Source organism: Eupeodes corollae, chromosome 1 (genome assembly GCF_945859685.1).
Source record: "Eupeodes corollae chromosome 1, idEupCoro1.1, whole genome shotgun sequence".
Classification (NCBI taxonomy): Eukaryota; Metazoa; Arthropoda; class Insecta; order Diptera; family Syrphidae; genus Eupeodes; species Eupeodes corollae.
In genome coordinates this window covers 240,357,837-240,378,655 of record NC_079147.1, presented here as the reverse complement: position 1 = coordinate 240,378,655, position 20,819 = coordinate 240,357,837, and the positions used below count along the sequence as shown (strand labels likewise).

The 20,819-nt window shown below is 38.0% G+C and overlaps 1 protein-coding gene across 41 annotated transcripts in view; it reads right to left on the bottom strand.

The window, feature by feature from the left end:
• LOC129942467 (dystonin) overlaps nucleotides 1-20,819 on the bottom strand; it is a 290,358-nt gene that overhangs the window by 32,377 nt on the left and 237,162 nt on the right. For 40 of the 41 annotated variants that reach the window (XM_056051421.1, XM_056051422.1, XM_056051397.1 and 37 more), the window contains 3 exons: nucleotides 17,956-18,086; nucleotides 7,445-17,810; nucleotides 1,969-2,115 (listed from right to left, as the gene is read on the bottom strand). In XM_056051421.1, the coding sequence (XP_055907396.1) occupies nucleotides 1,969-2,115; nucleotides 7,445-17,810; nucleotides 17,956-18,086 (10,644 nt within the window). The remainder of the gene's footprint in view (nucleotides 1-1,968; nucleotides 2,116-7,444; nucleotides 17,811-17,955; nucleotides 18,087-20,819) is intronic. The other variant, XM_056051426.1, reaches the window with a different exon arrangement.

Below are 20,819 nucleotides of genomic sequence, written 5' to 3'. Positions count from 1 at the left end.
GTTCAGTCTACTCGATGAAAGTGGCATCTATAATTAATTGCAAGGGGGGTATATCTAGCTTTAACCATACAAGACAGCTGTTTAGATCAGAATTCAATGAACTTTTCATATTTTGTCGTTGCAGTTCCACATCCGAATAAGAGGGATGTGAGTCTGAAAACAAATGTGAAAAGCTAAGAGTACTATCGTCAGCGAAACAATATTTTGGATTAGATGTTGCCGACAGAAGATCATTAATAAAAATGAGAAAGAGTGTTGGAGATAAAACGGAGCCCTGAGGCACACCAGCATTTATTTTGTGGTTTTCAGACTTGAATCTATCCAATACAACTTGTATTGAACGATTCGAAAGGTAATTACTAATCCAATGAAGCAGGGATTCGTGAAAACCGAAAGGCGCGTTTTTGATAAGAGAGCTTGATGCCAAACCCTATCAAACGCTTTTGAAATATTAAGTGCAATAATATTACTTTCTCCAAAGCGATGATCCACTGTTCGGTGATGTGCTTTGAAAGCCGTACGGACGGTCATTAAGAAGCTTCCGATCTTCAAGATATTTCTTGAGCTGATAATAAATCAGCGTTTCCAAGACCTTGGTAAGAAGGGACGTAAGTGCAATCGGTCGGTAATCAGAGGGTGAGAAAGATTCGCCTTTTTTGGGGATGGGCTTGACAAAAATGCAGTTTTCCATCCTCTCGGAACGAGACCTGAGGAGTAGGACAGATGAAAAAGCTTTGAAGAACATTCCTTCAGAAGAATAGCGGTGCTACCATCCGGACCAGCGGATTTATGTGCTCTATGTGCTTTATGTGATCTCTAAGGACTCTTGCCACAGTACAAGTGTGAAAAAAGATTGGTCCCATCGAGTACAGGCGGAGTAATAACCCTCACTGGCAACGCAGAGTTGGCAAAGAGATTAGGTTTCTCTAAAGAGCTAACAAAAAGAGTGTCATTGACAACGAGCGTAGGGACCGATGAAGAGGAAGAATTCCTCATGTTTTTTTACAAATGACCAAAAATTCTTACTGCTTTTGGGACATTGCAGTATTTTTTGCCGTAATTTTTGGTCATGTACAAATATGGTCCATCAAATATGGGCGTTGCAGACCTTCCTGGCTTGTTTGAACTTTTTTTTATCTTATTTATGTTCTTTTGTAAATCAGGATAACATTTGCAATAAGTTTAGAATTATTCTGTACCAAATTCCAAAAATATTCCGTTTGTGTGCCGTGTGTGTCGATATAGAAAACACCTAATGATAGTCAACGACGATAGGTCCAAAAGCTAAAGCACCCAAAAATATGCTATTAATTAGTTTAAAAAAAGATTATATCAAAAATCACATAAGTGTAACCGGGGAATCTGTTCGAATGCGCTGTGAATGGGATATTTTATCGCTGTAAAAAGAAGCTTAAAACACTCTTAAGGCTTGTAACTACCTACAAACAAAAAATCATGTCATAATATTGCTCCATTGCACTCTGAAGGAAGGACAAACAAACAAACAAGCAAAATGACTTTTCCATTTATAATATTTGTATAGATTATTTTCCGAAAACAATGGAGTCAACAAATACCACACATAATAGGATATTTTTGTGTTCATACATTTAACTGGAACAGTAACTTTTTCATAATTGTTTCAGCTAACAAAAGACAGCATTTTTGTTTGGTAAAAACATAATGTCCTATATTACCTTTTCAGCTTTCATATTTGACAAAAAGATGGTATATCTATTGTTGTATTGTATTGTATTGGTGTTCCTATTTAGTTCAAGGCCCGTCGCAAATCAATAAAAAAATAAACCATTTTCCAGAGGAAGTTAAATATTGCGTGTTTTGAATCAAGATTTTATGTGTTCGTTTCGATACGAATATGAACCAAACTATATTCACATAAAAAGACAACAACAAATTAAGCAATTCAAATACAAAATTTCACGAAACTTAATTCTATGAGAAACTTACTTTCAGAGAGTTAATTTGATTACGTAGTTCATCGATTTTCTCCTTAGGTCCTCCGACATTGGCAATTTTCGTTTCCACTGAAGCAACCCATTTAAGAAGCTCATTGACGTTTTCTTCGCACAAATTGAATTTTTCAAATACAGCTTGCTAAAGTTTTTCATTAAAAGTAAAACAAAATAAAGAAAAATGTTAATTATTTTCATGATAATCTCAATAAATAAAAATATGAAATACAAAAGGAGCTGGGGGTTATACTTCTTTTTTGAGGGAGTAGAAAAGGGGTCAGAGGAACTAAATGTATATAATGTACAGAAAAATAATATTCCGAGTAACATATTTGGATGAATTCTGTTTTGATGTATTTTTTTTCAAAAATAAAAATAACTTTTTTTTTAGTTTAAAAACACAAAATATAAAATAAAAAAAAACATGCGTAAATAAACTAAAGGTTAACTAAAATTTTACTAAAAACATGCAAGCAGCAAAAAGCAGTTACAAAAATAATAATAAAAGCACCAAAGCCCCATTTGCAAGTTTTTGTTTTTTTTTTTAATAATTATTTAAAACCAAGAAACAACTTAAATACATGCAACATTCTTTTAGAAGAAAAAAAATAAAAACCTGAAAACAAGATCAAAAATAAAAATTATAGCTGGAAAATATAAAACATAAAATAAAATTGCATAACAAAAGGAGAAAATATATAAAATATAGGAGAGAAAAAAGTAAAAATAAAGTTTTGTTTTATTTAATAATAGAAAGAAAATAAAATAAATTCGCACATTTACCTTTTCCATTGAAATGTATCTTGTAATTTTTTTTTAATAATTTTTATTTTTTTTTGAAATTAACTTTTAAAAATATTTCATTTTAAAATTAAAACCAAAAATAAAAATTACTAATAAAAAATTAACATACAAATAAATTTATTTAAAAATCACACACATTACGCATGGCGCCATTTCCTTGATGATGATCATAAGATAGGAGGAGGAATATGATCGCATGCGACTTAATTTTTGTTTCTGTTCATATCAAAACTAAACTTAAAAAATATGATGATAAAATGAATTTAATGAGCAATGAGGGGGGTGAAGGAGGGGAAAAATGAGGAAGGAGATGATAATTGTTTTATTTTAAAGGTATGATAAAATGAGATTTGAAGAAAGCCATTCTGATTCTTTTTGCATAAATGCCGAAGCCATTAGTGATGAAAACGCACGACATATAAATATAAAAACCCCATATTATGAAATATCGCGAACGGCTTTATCGATATGAGCAGCGCATGAAAGACAATTTAATTTTGCCTTCACAAAAATGCAAATGATGAGACGTTGGTTTGGAAGTCGTTTTGTGGTTAAATGGGTCACACAATGTCACGTCGATTTTTATTTACCCGGGAAATAAAGAAAGTTAGTTAAAATTGGGAGGAAAGTTTCATGGAATACGTATAAGCAAGGTGGTTCATCGATATTTGAGCGTTTTTTTTTCTATTTTGGATTTTGTATTCGCCTAAAAAGCATAGTGGTATCTTCGCAGTAAATTTACGGTACAGTATCGAAAAGCTAAGTTTTCTACTAGGGGTTTCCATAGATAACATAAATCAATTTATTTTTGATCTATATCCGTCAATGTACGAATTTTCCTTTTTTGGATTCCATGGCACAAAATAAATTGATTTAAGATCAAATCTGCTGATCTGTATTTTCGAAAGAAGATTTTTTGATTTGATGAGGGTTCTATTTTAATAGGAAAACAAAAATCGAGTTCCAGATTCTTTGTCATGTTGGTTAAGGATTTTATAAATGTTAAGGCCGGAAATTTGGCAGCTCCTCATTAACATGTTCACGAAGTCACATTATTACAATGACAGTAAAACGTGTTCCATGCGTCATAAAAACAATACATTTTTGACGGAAATATATTTTTACCCATGAAAACCGCATAAATTTAAACATGTTCTACAGTAGAATTGAAATATAAGAAAAATATGGATAACAAACATAGAGAACTAGCCTCTCAAAAATTGTTTTTCTTTCAAAAGTGACATTTTTATATGCGATGATTTCACTAGGTTAGGTTAACGTGGCTGCGGATTTAGAATCCACACACTTAGGCCAAGAGAAAGGCCCATTGTGATACCCCATGAATCTAGAGAATTACTTCTAACTAGTAGAACCTAACTAGTGGTACCCGTGGCATGATGGTTAGTGCGTTGGACTGTCATGCTAGAGGTCTTGGGTTCGATCCCTGCCTATGCCATCTAAAGTCTTTTCACGGGTACTGCCTCTTGCGAGGAATTGACAAATTCTCCAAGAGTAACTATTGTCATGAAAAAGTGCTTTCTCAAAATTAGCCGTTCGGAGTCGGCATATAAACTGTAGGTCCCCTCCATTTCCTCCATTTCTGACAACATTACTAGCACACAGGAATGGTTGAGAGTTGTAAGTCACTAGGCCTTGGTTCTCAACGGACTGTCGCGCCACCCAATTTATTTATTTATTATTAGTAGAACCATTTTGAGCTTTTTATAAAGCGAAGAAGATATTTAATATCCTTTTTAGCTAGTTCGCTAAGATTATCAAAAGAGTAGTCCCCCAGATGAAGTTTGCGTCAGAGTGAAAGAGCAGGGCAAGTGCATAAGAGATGAGAGATTGTTTCCTCTTCTTCTTTATCCATGCAGCTCCTACAGAAGTCATTTGAGGCCATATATGATTTCACTAAAATTCGTTAATTACTTTTTGCTTTGAAATTATGTTAACTATTTATGAACGCACCCTAAAAAGATGGACTGTCAATTCACATCGATTACACTGACTGACAAGTGTCAACAACTACTATGACAGTTCTAACAAATTTGACGTTTGCTAGCAAACGAAAAGTTATGTGCAAGTAATTAAGAAGCCAGTAATAGCTATCATTGGGCACGTTGAGACGACACCTAAGGATCAAGGGACTTAAAAGTAAAGTAGCATTCACATGAGCGCGACCAACGAACGACGAATGAATTACAAAATGTGAGGTTATATACTTCCACACAAATTCTTAGCAAAACGATAGCAATATACATAGGTTCTATTTGATTTATGATGAATACTTTTACTTTTCAATATCATATATTAATAAATTGAAGAAAACAAATTTATTTGTCACGAAAAAAAATTGTAGTTGATACGAACTGTCAAACTTTATTCGCGTTCCACATTATCCACACTCGCACCCTAACAACAATCATTCTTGTTTTGGTTTCGGTGGTGAATGGTGTTGGGCTGTGGCTTCTTGTCAAACTTCATTCGCGACGAATTAAAAACTCTTATTTGAAAGAAATGTCAAAATCGACGAATATTCGTTATATATATTCAAATTAAGTCAACTTTACTGGAAAGTTGACTGTAAAGTTATTCAAGAAAAATTTGCATAAATGCATGAAGTCAATTCCACTTACATATGTCAAGACGACAGGCAATCATAATTTTTCATTCAACTGAAAGCTGAACTTAATTACTCTGCGATTTATTTATTTACTGAACAATTCCCTTTGATGGTTTATGTAAAAGGATTCCTTGTCAAATTGAAAAAAAAGGAATGAGTAAAATGTCTTTACAAAACAAAATATACATAAATAAGTCGAGAAAGACTTGTAGCTTGCCACAGAAGTGTTTTAAGTTGAAAATTAAGATGTTGGTTGTTTTTGCACGAAGTTTGAAGTTAGTTGCTCTTTATGACACTAATTAAGTATTTGCGGTTAAAGTTGAGCATTTTAAGGTAAACTGACAAATGGGGAATATAAAGAAAATAGAACGCTTTCAGTGAAAGTATTTTTTTTAGTATCATAAACTCAAAAATTAGATATTCACTGAAAACGATTTCATTATTGGAAAATTTAAAATTTTTTAGCTAAAAAGTTACAAAACTGATTTTAGTACTCAACTTAATAAAAAGGCTTTAAAAAGCTTCTGTAATAACAGTAAAAAAAAAGTAACTTAAAACGAAATATAGAGAACCTACAAGGCCAAATATGAACAGCAAGTTAGTTTTAAAGCGAGAAGTATTTACTTCTAAAAAGGGGCCTGAGGTCAGTTTCAATATCAATAATTATGCTAAGATCGGTGAATTTAGTTTTTGACCCACAGATCAAATTAATCTTGTACAAATGGTTTATATGAGTTTTAAATTTCAACATATCTTTAATGGACTACCAGGGTTCAAGTTGTCTGCCTGTCTTAAATCTTTTTATTTTCATTAAGTCGGGTGTATTCATAAACGTCAGCCTAACTAAGAACTGCAGAACAGATTTTCGATCGAACTAACCTAGTCGAACTGCAGTACCTACCATTCATAAACGTCAGGCTGTTACATTATTGTTTAAAGGGATGATGAAAGAAAAAATGAAGTTCAACAAAATTTGATTGGCAGTAATTTTTCTCTGACGTTTATGAACTCGGTTTACATACAAATCGGATTAAGTCAGACATTTTTGTTTACTGCAGACATTCTGCATTGCGAATGCGAGTGCGTTCACAAATGCGTCAGAAAAGAAATGCGATTGCACTTGTGCAGATTTTCTGCGTTTATGAACACACCCGTCAATTCTCTGAAATACGTTTAATTTGTATTTTGGGATTTAACTAGCGTTATAGTTTGTGTTTTCATAGCTGAAGTTTTACAAGACCATCGATTCCCTGGGAGTTTAGGTTGAAACTACAACAAGTAGTGGCCATTCACATACCTTCTTAACCCTGTTTGAACCGTCATCTCTAGTTATCAACCAAGTTAATTTTGTTTACATCTTGGACCTAAACTAAACTATCTTTCTACTAATGTTTATTCTTAAACCCTAATAAGACCTAGCTTCATGTCTTAAAAATACTTTTGAAACATTAAAGGATAAGAAATACGCCTTGTAAAAAAATGATTTGAAAGAGTATCTAATTACAGTCAAAATTTAGAGACATGCATTAATCGAACTCGGTTTACGATACAAAAATCCTCCATTAAAATGCCCTTAACACCAATGAACCACCCTGTACATATTCTTAGCTTCACATTTCTGTTATTGAAGAAGTAATTGAAAAGAAAAAAAAACAATTAATATTCCGAATTTAAAAAAAAATGCAAACACAATAATTTCGAAAAAAGTTTTCAAATAGCAAAAGAAAGTTAATCGAAAAAGTATAATTCCTTAAAAATAAGAAAACAACACGAAACATGCTTCTTTAATTGTTAATTTTTTGATTTGATTTCTTTTTGTGTATAAAACAACTCAGGCCAAATTTTCGCCAAAAATTTCATTCATCGAAAACAATTTATGTATTATTATAATTTTTTTATGTTTATAATAAAAGAGAAATGTAAACAAATTGTTTTGTGTTTTCTTGTTGTTGTTGTATGAGAAACAATAAAAAAAAATAGAGTAACTCAAGAAAATGAGGAAGATGTGTGACATTGTGAAGCGGCAGCAGTAGTGACTTACCCTTTGTTCAGCTGGCAGAAGATAGCCTTTTTCATTGGCTTTAACGAGGTCGTAGGTATTTTTGGGATCATTACGATCGATAAGGCGGCCAGCAACGGGATCAATGAGGCCGCTGCTTATACTTGCGATCAGCGGAACGATCTCACTTGTGCTTGGATCACGTACAACTGTGGAGGTAGGATCGATAAGTCCCATGGTTATGGCCTCGGCTATTGTTTGTTTCTTTCTGTTTATAATGTCAGGATTGGATTGGAAGGGATCGACGATACAGCCAGTTGTTGGGTTGTACAAGTTAAAGTTGATAGCTTCGATTAGTCCAAATGCACGTTTGGGCGTTACAATCAGGCCATTGTCGTAGGCCTGTTGCAGAGGACACAGTTTGGAGGTCTTGGTATCTAAGACACTAGCCTTATTGGCATCCATGAGACCTTTGCGGAAGGCTTCCGGCAAGCGAACTAACTTGCCCTTAGCTATGTCCTTAACAAGCGCCGAATCGGGATCAATAATTCCCCTGCTCGAGGCATCTCTTAGTGTCAACACCGAAATTTCTTCTGCCGAACTCAACGATTCTCCATCGGCATTGTGCGTAGGTGGTGGTGGAGTATAGGTCAGCATTCCGGTAGATAAATCAAGACTTTTATTATCGACAGCTTGGTCAAATGATATTGGTTCTAGTTGATATACAGTTAATGATTGATCGAATACAAAGAATAATGCCTTCGGATCGACTAACGTCTTCTTGAACACATCAACTGTTCCATTTTCGATTGCAACTTTCAGAGGGATAAATTTAAATGTTTGATAATCGCGGATAACTGCCGTTTCAGAGTCGATAATGCCATACCGCATTGCTTCGTCAAGAGTCATTTCACGTGGTTTCGTTATCACTACACTTACTGGGGAGTGTCCTAACATTTCTATGCTGTCGTGACGCTTGACTACTGCTCGTTCTGTAATGGGTTTGTTGACGGTCAGTAAAAGTCCTCGTGTAAACGCTACGTCAAAGTTGTAAGATGTCTTTGATTTTGGATCAAGGACGCGTCCTTTCGTGATGTCAATGTCACCATTTTCAATGGCAATATTCAAGGGCACGTCTGCGCCTGTTACAAGGTTCTTGAAAACAGTTGTCGAGGGGTCGATAAGACCGTTTTGAATGGCTCCGACCAAGTCGAAGTATTCGCCACTGGTTGGATCGGTAAAACGCCCGGTTTCTTGCTTGAATAATTTCATTCGAATTGCCAGCTCAAGGCTAAGCAGTTTTCTGTTTGTCACTATCAAACCCAGAGCCCTGGCTTCCTGAAGGTCGATTTTCTTGTCTGGCAGAATATAACTTCCGTCTAAATCATCGATCAATTGTTCCGTGATGGCGTTGTTAAGTCGAACGTATTTCCCTGAGCCCGGATGTTTGACCAAACTCGACGACAAACTAACAATATCTTCTACACAAGCTTCCCGCAGGCTTAACTGTCTACCTGTCACTGGATGAATGACCTGCCTTGACTGAACACTATAGAAACCCATTGCAAGCAATTCATAAAGACCGAAACCGGCACTCTCAATGTCAACTAACAAACCTAAGCTCATGGCCTCACCCAGAGACACAAATACATTGCTTCCCGGTTCGCGGAAGACTCCTTCACGCCTGTCGACGAGTCCTGCTCGACATGTCTCGGACAAGGTCAGCATCTGTTCGTTCTGTTCATCGAAATAACACGGCAATTGAGGGTTGACAATGAACTTCCTCATTGCTTCTAGCAAAGTTATCCTACGCTCGGTCTTGGGTTCAAGGAGCTTGCCTGTTCTATCGTCAAATAGACCCTGATGAATGGCCCTTTGGACGCTAATGGGGGCTTGGCTGTCAGTCAGAATTCCCACACTGAACGCGTGTTTCAAAGTAATCTTTTGGCTATTATAAGTAAGTCTACCTGTTTTACCGTCTATCACTCCCGATACAGTGGCCTGAGCAAGATCTAGAGGCTTGTAGGCGCCCGTCTTTGAATCGCGAATCTGTACACTTTCGTTATCAATGAACTTCTCCTCGAGTACCTCAGCAAAGCAAAGCTTATCACCTGTTTTTGGATCTACAAACTTTCCGTCCGATTCATCATAGACATTCTTCACGACTGCTTCGAAAAGCCTCAATGGTTTCTTCACCTCAATCAAAAGTCCCCGATCAAAGGCTTCCTTGAAATCAACTAGATTACCCTGAGCATCAAAAACTTGGCCCCGCTTGCCATCTACAGTACCTGACTCGACGGCTTTGCCAAAAGGCACAACACTACCACTTACACTTACAACAGTCGACTCTGGGTCAAGTATTCCCCTACGAATAGCACCTTCAGTAGAGAGTTTCTCGCGAGTTATCGTATTGCTAAATTGTCCGGACTTGGGATCGTAAAGTCCTCGATACACAGCATCGGGAAGACTGCGCTTGCGCTTTTGTGGGATGAGAATTCTATTATCAAGAGCTTCAAGCAAAGTTTGCTTTGTTCCAGAAAATGGATCGACAATCATTCCACCAATTGGATCAACTAGCTTGATTTGAATTGCATCAGCTGTGGAGATAATTGAGTTGGTTTTCGGATCGAGAATGACCAATTCGTTAGGATTGATTAATTTAGCAGCTATCGTTTCTTCAAGATTCAAGGGCTTCTCTTCGATTTGGAAGAGACCTGTTTGTGGATCGTAAAGACCCCTCAACAAAGTGTCAACCAGTGACAAAGGCTTCTCAGTGCTTATCAGATAGCCTTTGACAAAGGCCTGATCAAGGGTCATATCGGGCTTTGTGATCTTGCCCTTAAATGTATCAAGAAGACCTTCTTTGGCTGCAATAGTTGCAGACACAAGAATGTCCTTGTCAGTGTCTTTAATGAGGCACGATTCGAGTTCAACGAACTTCTTTTCGACAGCCTTCTGAAGGGTCATTTCTTCGGCTGTGGCAGGATTTAGAACTTTTCCGGTCTTCGGAGAATAGTATTCCCGCTGCAGGACGTCGATAAGACTCCATGTTACTTCGTCGGTTTGGACTAAATTCTTCTCGATACCAACGTCAAACGAAACAAGTTCATTCGACTTGGTGTCTTTTATTTGTCCAGTCTCCTTGATCACCAACTGATCTTCAATTGCATTGTCCAGTGAGAAGGTCTTATTGTTAAACGTGTCAACAATCAGAGAAATCTTCGGATCAACCAAACCAATTTCAATGGATTTCTGGACATCTACTTGATTTTGTGACTCACTGTCATAGAGTTTACCAGATTTGGGGTCGTACAGACCCTTACGAACTGCTGCTTCGAGCGAAATGGGCCTCCTCGATCCGGGCACCAAGAAACCACGTTTGAATGCCTCCTCCATGGAAATTTCTTGAAGTGTTTGTATGTCTATAACTGTGCCGGTCTTCAAATCGACAACTCCCAACTCAATTGCCATACGCAAAGGAATTACTTCACCGCTAACCGGATCACGTACCGATATCGACTGTATATCAATTCTGCCGTTGTTAATGGCTTCGGCAATGGAACATTGTCGACCATCGTCGAGGAACACCATACCTGTTTCAGGGTCAATGACATTTTCGATCGGCTCAATCTTCTCGACTTTTGGCTCTACACGGATTATCCATTCGCGAGCAATGCACTCAAAGAAGGGAATTTTCTTTCCTGTCTTGGGATCTACCATATGACCGGTGTGTTTGTCTAAAAGAGGTCGTTCAAGGGCCGCCGTGAGGGTCTCATAATCGTTTTTGCTGAAATTCTTAACTAAAATTGTCTCCGGATTGAAGACGTTCATATCAAAAACGAGAGTTTGGAAAGAGATTTTTTGTCCCGTTGCCGGATCAACGAAGTACTCGAGTTCAGTATCGTACACGCCCAGTTCGCTAAGCTTTTCAGGGCTGAGTTCGTCGTTGACATCGATCAGATATTTCATCTTCTGAAGCACCACCAAGTTCTCATCTAGCACCTTGATTTCATCCAAAGGACTGAGCTGTTCCTCGTCGAGCAGTTCTTGAACATTCTGTGACTGTTGCTCGCCATCAACGATGATTCTGCACTCGCTGGGCGAGATAATTTTCTGTGAGATAGCATCACCAATTGGCAGAGTTGTGGGCACCACAGGGCGGTCTTGCTTGATTTCGGTAACACTTACAGTGACCTTTTCGGACACTTCAACTGGAGTCTTCGGTTCGCCCTTATCGCTTAAGTTACCAGCGATTTTCTTACAGGCGTCAGCTACAACCATACCGGCTAAAATAGGGGCACCTACCATAGCCATTAAACCTGTCTTTGCTGCGTCACCTACTGCTTCCAAGATTTTTCCATCGCTGGGTTTGCTCACGTCCTTCGAATCAGGGCTAAGTTTGATTGGTTCTGCTCGATGGATAAAAGCAGCATCAGTACTATCGTAGGCTGGTTTTTCAACTGGAGATGGTACTGGGTCTACAATGTGAGTTTTCGTGACAAGGGTCACTTGACCAATTTGTTTTGGTTGTGTTGTGGTCAAGACGGCTGTCTTGGGGTCTTCTAAAGCAGCTTGCTTTTCTTGTATCAAGAATTGTTCAATGCTCGTATGGCTAACAGGTTTTTCGGGAACTTTTCCAAGCAGTATATCTTCTCTTGATGTCGTCGTCGGTGGTGAGGCGTCTTGAGAAATTGGTGGAACATCGCTCTTTTGCAACTCTGGAGGACCTTGTTTTGGAAGTGGTGGTGGAACTTCTTTCTCCGAGTTCAAATCAAATTCTTTGGGAATTTCAGGTGTTGATGCTTCTTTTATCGTAACCGTGACGACCTTTTGTTCTGTTTCTTTCTTTACTGGTTGCTTGGCCATGGGTTCATCCCGGAGGCTGTCCTTTTGCAGTGAACTACTTTGAGAGGTTTCTGATACCATTTTCTCTGTTCGGACGGATGTAACTGTAGTTATGACACTACTCGTTGACGAAGTAGGAACAGTTTCTACAAACTCAGTAACGCCATTCGTAAATGGCGAATCCACAACTTTATCGGGCTTTTCATTTGGCAGTGTTACAGACGAAATGTTAATAGTTACTCTCTGTGGATCAGAGGAAGGAACATCGGACACTGGAACAGATGCAATAGGAACATTTGTCGTACTAATTGAGACTGATTCTTCTGATAAGTTAATAGTTTTCGTTTTGTCAGGCTTTTCTGAAGCAGGTGTCAAGGGCATTTCGACATCTTCAATTGTTACCGACTCTGTTGTTGTTGGTGAGTTTTCTTCGATGACAACTCTTGAAACAGTTTCGTTGGTTACTTTCATGTGAGACTTTTGAACGGTTGTTGACGTAACGTAGGTTGTTTCTGAACTTTCGGTTACGAACGACGTGGTTTCAGCTTTGGAGATTTTGATATCTTCGGAACCGTTTTTGATGATTTTCTCGATTTTCTCTTCAACTCGAGGAGCCGGAATTGGTGGAGTTGTTTCCCTCCTCTCGGCAACTTGAGGTTTCTTTGGAGGTTCAGATGGTTTTTCAATTACTGGTGATGAGGGTTTTGTGGTATCTTTTTTCGGGATTGCTCCAGTTTGAATGAGCTTTTCAGGACTTTCTTTCTTTGTCGGTGAGGTTGGCAGGAAAGTTGTAACTTCAGTTTTCTGTTGTGTCTTTGTGGATTTTTCTGTAACTTTCTTGATGGTGTTGGCTATTGCCATTCCTGCTAACACGGGAGCACCTACAACAGCTAAGAGTCCCATCTTCGCAGCGTTAGTAATGCTGATAGAAGGACCTGCTTCTTGTTTAACTGCGCCAGTCTCTGAATCGATGTAACCAGCTTTGATTCCATCTTCTAGAGTCTGAACCTTACCGGTTGGGATGTCATAGACTAGAGCCTTCGGATCAACTATTCCCTCTTGCATGGCTACATTCAAACTAACCAATCTGCTTGGATCCTTGGGATCACGGAATTTCTGTGATTTCTCATCGTAGATCGTCTGGAAGTCTTCCACTGTAGTTTGGCTTACTTCTTCACTTGGTTGACAGGCTTCCACTTCCAAAATTCCTTCGCTGATAGCCTGCTGAAGCGGGATCTTAGTTCCAGAATTGGGGTCCAAATAGGTTCCTTCGGCAACATCGACCAAACCCTGCTTGACAGCTTCCAAGAAGTTCTGCTTGATCTGCTTTGTAGCCAAGACATTCTTTGATTCTGATTCTTCTCTGAGGATACCTTGCTCCTTGGCCTGCTCGACACTCATAATCTCTCCTGTCAAGATATTTTGAACCTCATTGTTTGAGATCAAAGCATAACCCTGCATCAGTTCGATGGTTTTTGTGGTAACTGTGTGAACAGATGTTACAGTTTCGGTCACGGAAGTGATTGGACCGGTTGAATGCGATACAACAAATTCAGGAATAGGCTTTACAATCAGGATGCCCTTTTCAACGGCCTCCTTGATCGATATAACTTCGCCGGTCTTGGGATGAGTCATTGTTTCTTTTTCTGAATCGATTAAGCCTCTTTCCATAGCTTCTTCGATCTGAATGGCGTCTGCGTGTGGTGGATAAGGTATGGACATGAGGAAATTGTCATCAATGGCTTTTTTGATCGGCATCACCTGAGAGGTAGTAGGGTGACGGATTTCTTTGTTCTTGATATCGACTAAGCCACGTTTAACAGCCACTGGGAATGTCATTCCCGCTGGAGGAATGTCCTCAATGAATTTGTCGTTTTCCTTTCGGTCGAAAACATCAACATCTAAAGCTTCATGGAGATTCATTGGTTTGTCTTTAGTCAGAATCAGGGATCGGTCCTCGTCGATGAGGCCCTTTTCTATGGCCTTCTCAACGGTGACATCATTTGGTTTTGATAGTTTCGATTGAGCATCGAGAACTTCACAAATAATTGCCTCCTTCATCGATAATTGAGCTCCTGTTTCTGGATGAACGATTCCAACACCACTTTGATCGATGAGACCTTGTTCTTCAAGTTTTGGAACTGACAAGCTGGCAGCGAGTGGAATTAGCAACTGATTTGTGCCCTCTGGATCGAGGACTCCACTCTGAACTGCTTGTTCTAGATTCATTACTGTGCCGCGTTGAGGATCAAGTATTCTTCCTTGGCTGCCATCGATCAGTCCCAATTCCAGAGCTTCTGAAATCGTAACGATCTCACCATCGCTATTGGTAAAGTTGGTCTTATTCTCAAGAATATCGCAGGTCACTTCATCGATCAGGCCCTTCTGCAAGGCGTCTTTAGGCTTGATGATCCTCTTTCGCATTTTTTGCAGGAGCACGACTTTCGACTCCTTCTCCGGAGAGGAGGATTTGTCTCTGCTGGCTTGGCGTTGGGCGCCAAGCGGTGTTGAAGGCTCCCTCTGTGGACTCTTAGTACTGGGAGTTGAGGTTTTCGAGTCGAATGACAACTGATCGCGAGAAACTATGCCACGCTCGTAGGCAACTTCTACCGGGATTTGTTCACCAGTCCGAGGGTCAACGACAAATCGAACCGTATGCAATGCTCCCTCTGAGGCTACCAATGGTGCACCCAAAACGATCAATAGACCCTGCCTTGCCGCTGAAATTGGATCAACAAATTGACCCGAAGAATCGAGAATCGATCCAGTTGCTGGATCCAGAATTCTTCGCTCGATTGCTTCGAACACAGAAATCGGTGCCCGTGTTTGGGGGTCAACTATCTTCACAAGGTTCTCGTCGACTAGTCCCTGAGTTATGGCCGTTATGATGTTTTCGGTTTGGCCATTTTGAGTGAATATAACAAGAAGCGTCGAGGGGTCATAAATGGCACCTGGGGCAATTTGCAATGGCTCTGGACTAAGCACCTCGCGTTTTAGTGTCTTCAATTCGACAAATTGAGGGGCAGTGCCACCCAGACGGGAGGATACTTCGACCAATTCGGCCTGACCGTTCTTCTTTGTTACCTTAATCAGCCTCTGGTTAGATTGGTCTACACTCATTGCGTATTCCAGCACTATTTTACCAGCTGCTATCGCAGCTTTCATGTTCATGGTCTTATTTCCGTCTATGTAGTTTCCGGTTGCGTCTAGGACTTTCTTTTCGAAGGCACGATTTGGCGTGATTTTTCTTCCGTTCTTCGGATCAATGACATAGAGCGAGCTTTTGTTTATTATTTGCATTTCTATGCACTCTTGGAAGCTCACAAGCCTGTCTGTGCCGGGAATAAGGAAAAGACCTGTTTCCGGATCGAAATGTTTCTGTGAAATGGCTTCTGACAGAAGCCAACCATCCAGGGGTAGCTCAAGAAGTTCCTTTTCAGTGGAATGTTGATGTTGGATTCCACGCCTTTCGGCATTGATAAAGTCCGAAACGACTGTCTTCGACGAGGTGCTGGAGTACATTTTATTATCTACTACTGGAATATCAATTGTCTTCTCGAACAACTCTTGGGTCTTTAGATTGATTGGATCCGGCTCGGGGACAACTTGTTTTGTTACAATTGTTATCGTCGATTTTGATTTCTTTCGACCCGATTGCTCGGGAACTATATCGGCGTCATTGTCAGGCGCAAGCAGACCATAAATCAAGGCTTGTTGCACCGAATAGACTTTGTCAGTCGCGGGATCCTTGAAAAGCTGACGATCTTCGTCAATGTAGCCAAGTCGAACGGCTTCAGTGAATGTCAATGGAATTTGCTGTGATGGCTCCTGAGAGCCAGCTCTAACGGTAACGTAGCGTTTGATGGTCTTGGTTACCGTTTCTGTGGTCAGAGTGATATTTAAAAGACTACTTAGAAGTAAGGCCCCTTCTGGTGTTATAAATTTACGTTGTATAGCAGTGTCTAGCGCTAAGGTAGTACCCGCCTTTGCATCTAACAAATAACCCGTTTTCGGATCGATAAGCTCGTGATAAACTAAATCTAAAACTGACAGCTCCTTACCTGAAGCATCATGAACACCCACACCCCGATTGAACATTTCATAGACTTCTGGTCGAACTAAACCCTCCCGAATGCCTATCTCAAGTGTACAGAAATTACCTTTGCCCGAATCTAAGAGAAACTCACCGTTCTTACGTCGCAATATGTCTTTGCTTAAGGCCTCATTAAAACTAACAAAATCCCCACTATACGGATCCTTAAATCCGTCAATATTGAAAATTGACTTTTGAGCAACTGAACTTATAAGGCCACGTTCTACCGCCTCCGGTATGTTTATAACTTCACTTGTCACGAAGTCACGATATCTTGACTCCGATGGCAGTATCACACCATCGGCAATAGCCTCGGACAACGTGATGAGCTCTCCCTTCTGCTTGGTCACACACTTAAGGTTGTTCTCGTCAAGAACACCTGCATTCATTGCTTGCATAATGCTAAGCTTTTCCCTACGCATCGGACTCGTTATGCGTCCGTCTTTGTCAAGTAAATTAAAATCACAGACATCTTTCAATGTGAATGGTTTCACTATCAACTGTCTATTCTTTGCCTCGGCAAAGGTTATCTTCTCCTTGGTCACTTGGTTGACATATCGACCTGTTTTGGCATTCAAAATCTCTAGCTTTAAGGCTTCGTTAAGCGTCACCTTAGCATCGTTCTTTGCGTCGACTATTTCGCGAACATTTGGATCAATCAACTGATTAGCAATGGCCGAATCAAGCCTAAACTTATCACCGGAATTCCTATCCGATATCCAGCCACTTGTATCGACTAGGCCGTGAGATATGGCGTCCGATAGGCACAGCGCATTTGACTTTATCGTTACTGATTCGTGACGAATGAGATAGCCCCTTTCGTAAGCCTCAGCGATGCTAATCGTCTTCCCCGATTTTGAATGGTATAGACCGGTTTTGGCATCGACACTTCCAGCAGAAATGGCATCGGCAATATTTCTCGGACTTTCATCAAGCTCATCTACACTAGCATCATTTCGAGTTACCTTAATTCTTTTTTCGGCCTTTTCATAGCCATTCTCGGCTTCGAGGATCTCCCTTTGTATCACTTCCAATAGTGACAGATCACGGCCGTTATAGTCCTTTACGGCACCGGGCTTAAGTAGGTTGCCAGCCAAATTGCGGTCGATAGCGCCTCTTCGTACAGCTTCTTCCAGACTAACATGACTCCCGTCTGTCAGGAGTATTTCTCCAGTTCGTACATCTAGGATTCGCAGATGAATTGCTTCGCCGACTGTCAGAATTCGACCAGTATGTGGTTCGACAATTCCGGGCATATCGAGAAGTTGTCTCGAATCAGTTCCAACATTTTCATTGTTGCGCTGGACACGTTTAAGGCTGCGAATTTCACTAAATTGCATCGGATTTTGTCCAAGGGCTTTTGTTGGGCTATTCTCATGACTAGTTGTTGAATAGACGTGGTCTGTGCTGTCGTAAACATTTGTTGACGTTGTATTTCGTGTTGTTGTGACTTTGGACGTTGAGCTGAATCTATATATTTTTTTTGTTCATTTTAAACAATTTGGTGTTTAAAGTTGTGTCAAAGTTAGTACAACAAAATTTTTAAAGAAATAAAATAGAGAAAAAACTGTGTTAGGTGTGCTTTATGGAAGAGATCTTAGAATCTAGAACTCACTTTGTAGCACTGTATGATGTTGTGTAGAAGGATTCTTCATCCTGGGTTGTTAGACCATCGCCAGCTGGTCCGCCCAAATTGAATTCCACTCTAAATGTTCGTAAAGGTCTTTGCAGACTTTCGGCATAACGCTGTAAGAAAATAATAAATAATTGTTGAAATAAATAATTGAAAAGTATATACATTTTGTTTCGTTAAATCTGAACAGAATACTTTTCTCATAAGCATAACAAATAAAATAATATATTAGATCTGTTCGTTTTGGTCTCCGATTTTATTGGAAATATTTTGACAAATATTTGAAAACTAGAACTCTCAAAAGTAAACGAACAGTTCCAATATGTGATTGTTTTTTTTAAGCCGATATGGGTAATGTCGTTAAAAAAAGTGTCGGCAATGTAAACTTGATGATAGAGCAACAAGTGTCACTTTCATCAAAGTCAAGAGTTTGACATTTGTGAATAAATGAAAGGGTGAACAGCTTAGAGCTTTGACACCAAATTGATTGTTATTGAAAACTTTTTAAAATTTAACTGTCTTTTAGTTACACAAGGTTTTAAAAGGAGGCATGTGCATATTTAAATTGAATTTAAATCGAAAAATAATTATTTAACTATCGTTTATTATTATTTAACTCAATTAATGTCGAGTGTAATATGTAATGATTGCATATTAAATAGATACGTTCTTATTTTAAGACGAACAATGATGATGCAACCATTCACCTGTTTTATTGAAGGTTTTATTTTATACTCATTTATGCCGTAAGCTAAATACTGTTAACATTGACATTTAAAAATACAATTTTAAGATTAATGATACTTTAATGATATCATATCACTTGTGATTTCATTCTTCATATGAATATTAAGAAGACTTTAAAAAAAACTTCCTCTTAAAAAGACATTAATCTATTTCATAGAAAATCAAGGCTTAAGTGGCCATAGCCATTTGTTAAGTATCATTTAAATCATGATGCAGATGAAATGAAACGTATACCGAGGTTAAAATTAATAGCCCATTAGCATTTTCGCGATAAATTGGATATTAATTATTTCTTTTTTAAGTTTCCTGTAAGTAGGAATTTACCTTATTTAGAAAGATGAACACACAAACTTTAAATGGTCATTTGCTAAAGAAGGTGTTTTTAACGGTGATTACCTAATGCAAAATTAAGTTTTTGTGTTTTTTCCAAATAATATTGTAAAGTTTTAGAAGAAGAATTGACTTCTTTGGTTTTTGATTTAAATTCAAATTTGTTTTGAAGGTAAATTTGAAATTGGTAACCCTGTAACTCGAATGCAATGCTCGTTTCAATAATCTAGGGTCATAATGTGAGACTTGATAGCCATTAGATGCAAAAAGCAAACTCTAGACGAAATATATTCAAGTCTTTTTGTCTAATTTGAATTAAATAAAAGCAATTTCGTTTCAGTCGATTCTAGAAGCAATTACCATCAACAATTTGTTTGCATAACAATTTTGTTAGAAAATTTGAAACGAGAATTAACAATTACAGAAATTGAGGGCCATCACTTCATAAAGAGATTTTATGTTAGGCCGTTTGACATTTAGATGACGTTTAACGAAAATTTAATATGGCTATGAACTTGAACGCTCACAAGAACATTTTATCAAAAGTATGCAAACGAACAGATATACAATACAATGCAAAATACATCATACAAAATTGAGCATTTGAAAAAGTAATCGAACAGAGCTACGCAAATAAGTAACGCCTTAGGAAAAGGATCTGTTCGTTCATAATGCAAATAAAAATTAAGAGAGTGTGTTCAGAGTCTTAAAAGAAAAAGTAGAAACAGATTGTCATAGGAACTTTAACAGTAACGTAGAATTCGAGTTCGAAAATCAAGTAAAATAGGTTTTGGCGTCAACAGCGCTTTTGACAGTTGAAAAACAAATAAAAAATAGTTGAAAAACTTGAAAATTACTTTTGACGTATTATATGAATAAATTGTGTGTAGTTATGATAAATACTACATTTTGATTGTAGTGCTGGCAGATCTGATAAATGTCACCTTTTAAGTTGTAAGCATTGGCACAGCAACATTAAATTCTGAGTTTAGGTCTAACGTTAATGTCGCTGTCGATGGTGCTGTGTTATTGAATTCAAAGTGTGAAGTGTTTGTCAAAGTGGCTGTGTCAATCTGTTTCTCGCTAAATGTAATGCACAAACAGACCCAATCTATTGTGACTCCTATTGTTAAGTGTTACCAAATTCCTTTACCAATCGAAAGTCGTGTATTTTTTAAGATTACAAACTACTCATAAGTATGTAGATACAAACAATAACCTACTAGTATTACTAACTACTCATACTCTCGTGTACAAGTAGATAAGATTTGGAGCAATAAAATAACTTCACTTCAAAACAAAAATTCTACACTTACAATTAATCTAATTCCGATAAAAAAAGATATTTATTAAAAAATATTAAGAATTACTTATCAATTTATTAAAGTCAATTCAAAACCTGATTTTTAGTTCGTTTGAATATCCATAAAGAAGAATAATTTCTAGCAAATATGAATATTTTTCGTTAAATAATAAATCGTGAGAAAATTTAGACGTGCATTATCTGTCTTTACGAAATGGCATAATATTCTGATTTAAGCATTTAGCTTGAATCACGTTTTTGGTGCCATAAGGCAACTGCATATTAATTGCGACTATTATGCATAATATATTTAATAATACAAAAAAGACTCTGGCGCTTAGAAGCGGATATACTAGACTTAACTATTTTTTCTTATTTGGTTTTTACTGTCACTTGAAACATGTCATATGAAAAAATACGTACATTTTACATCAAATATACCACATACCATAATTTGAAAAATTGA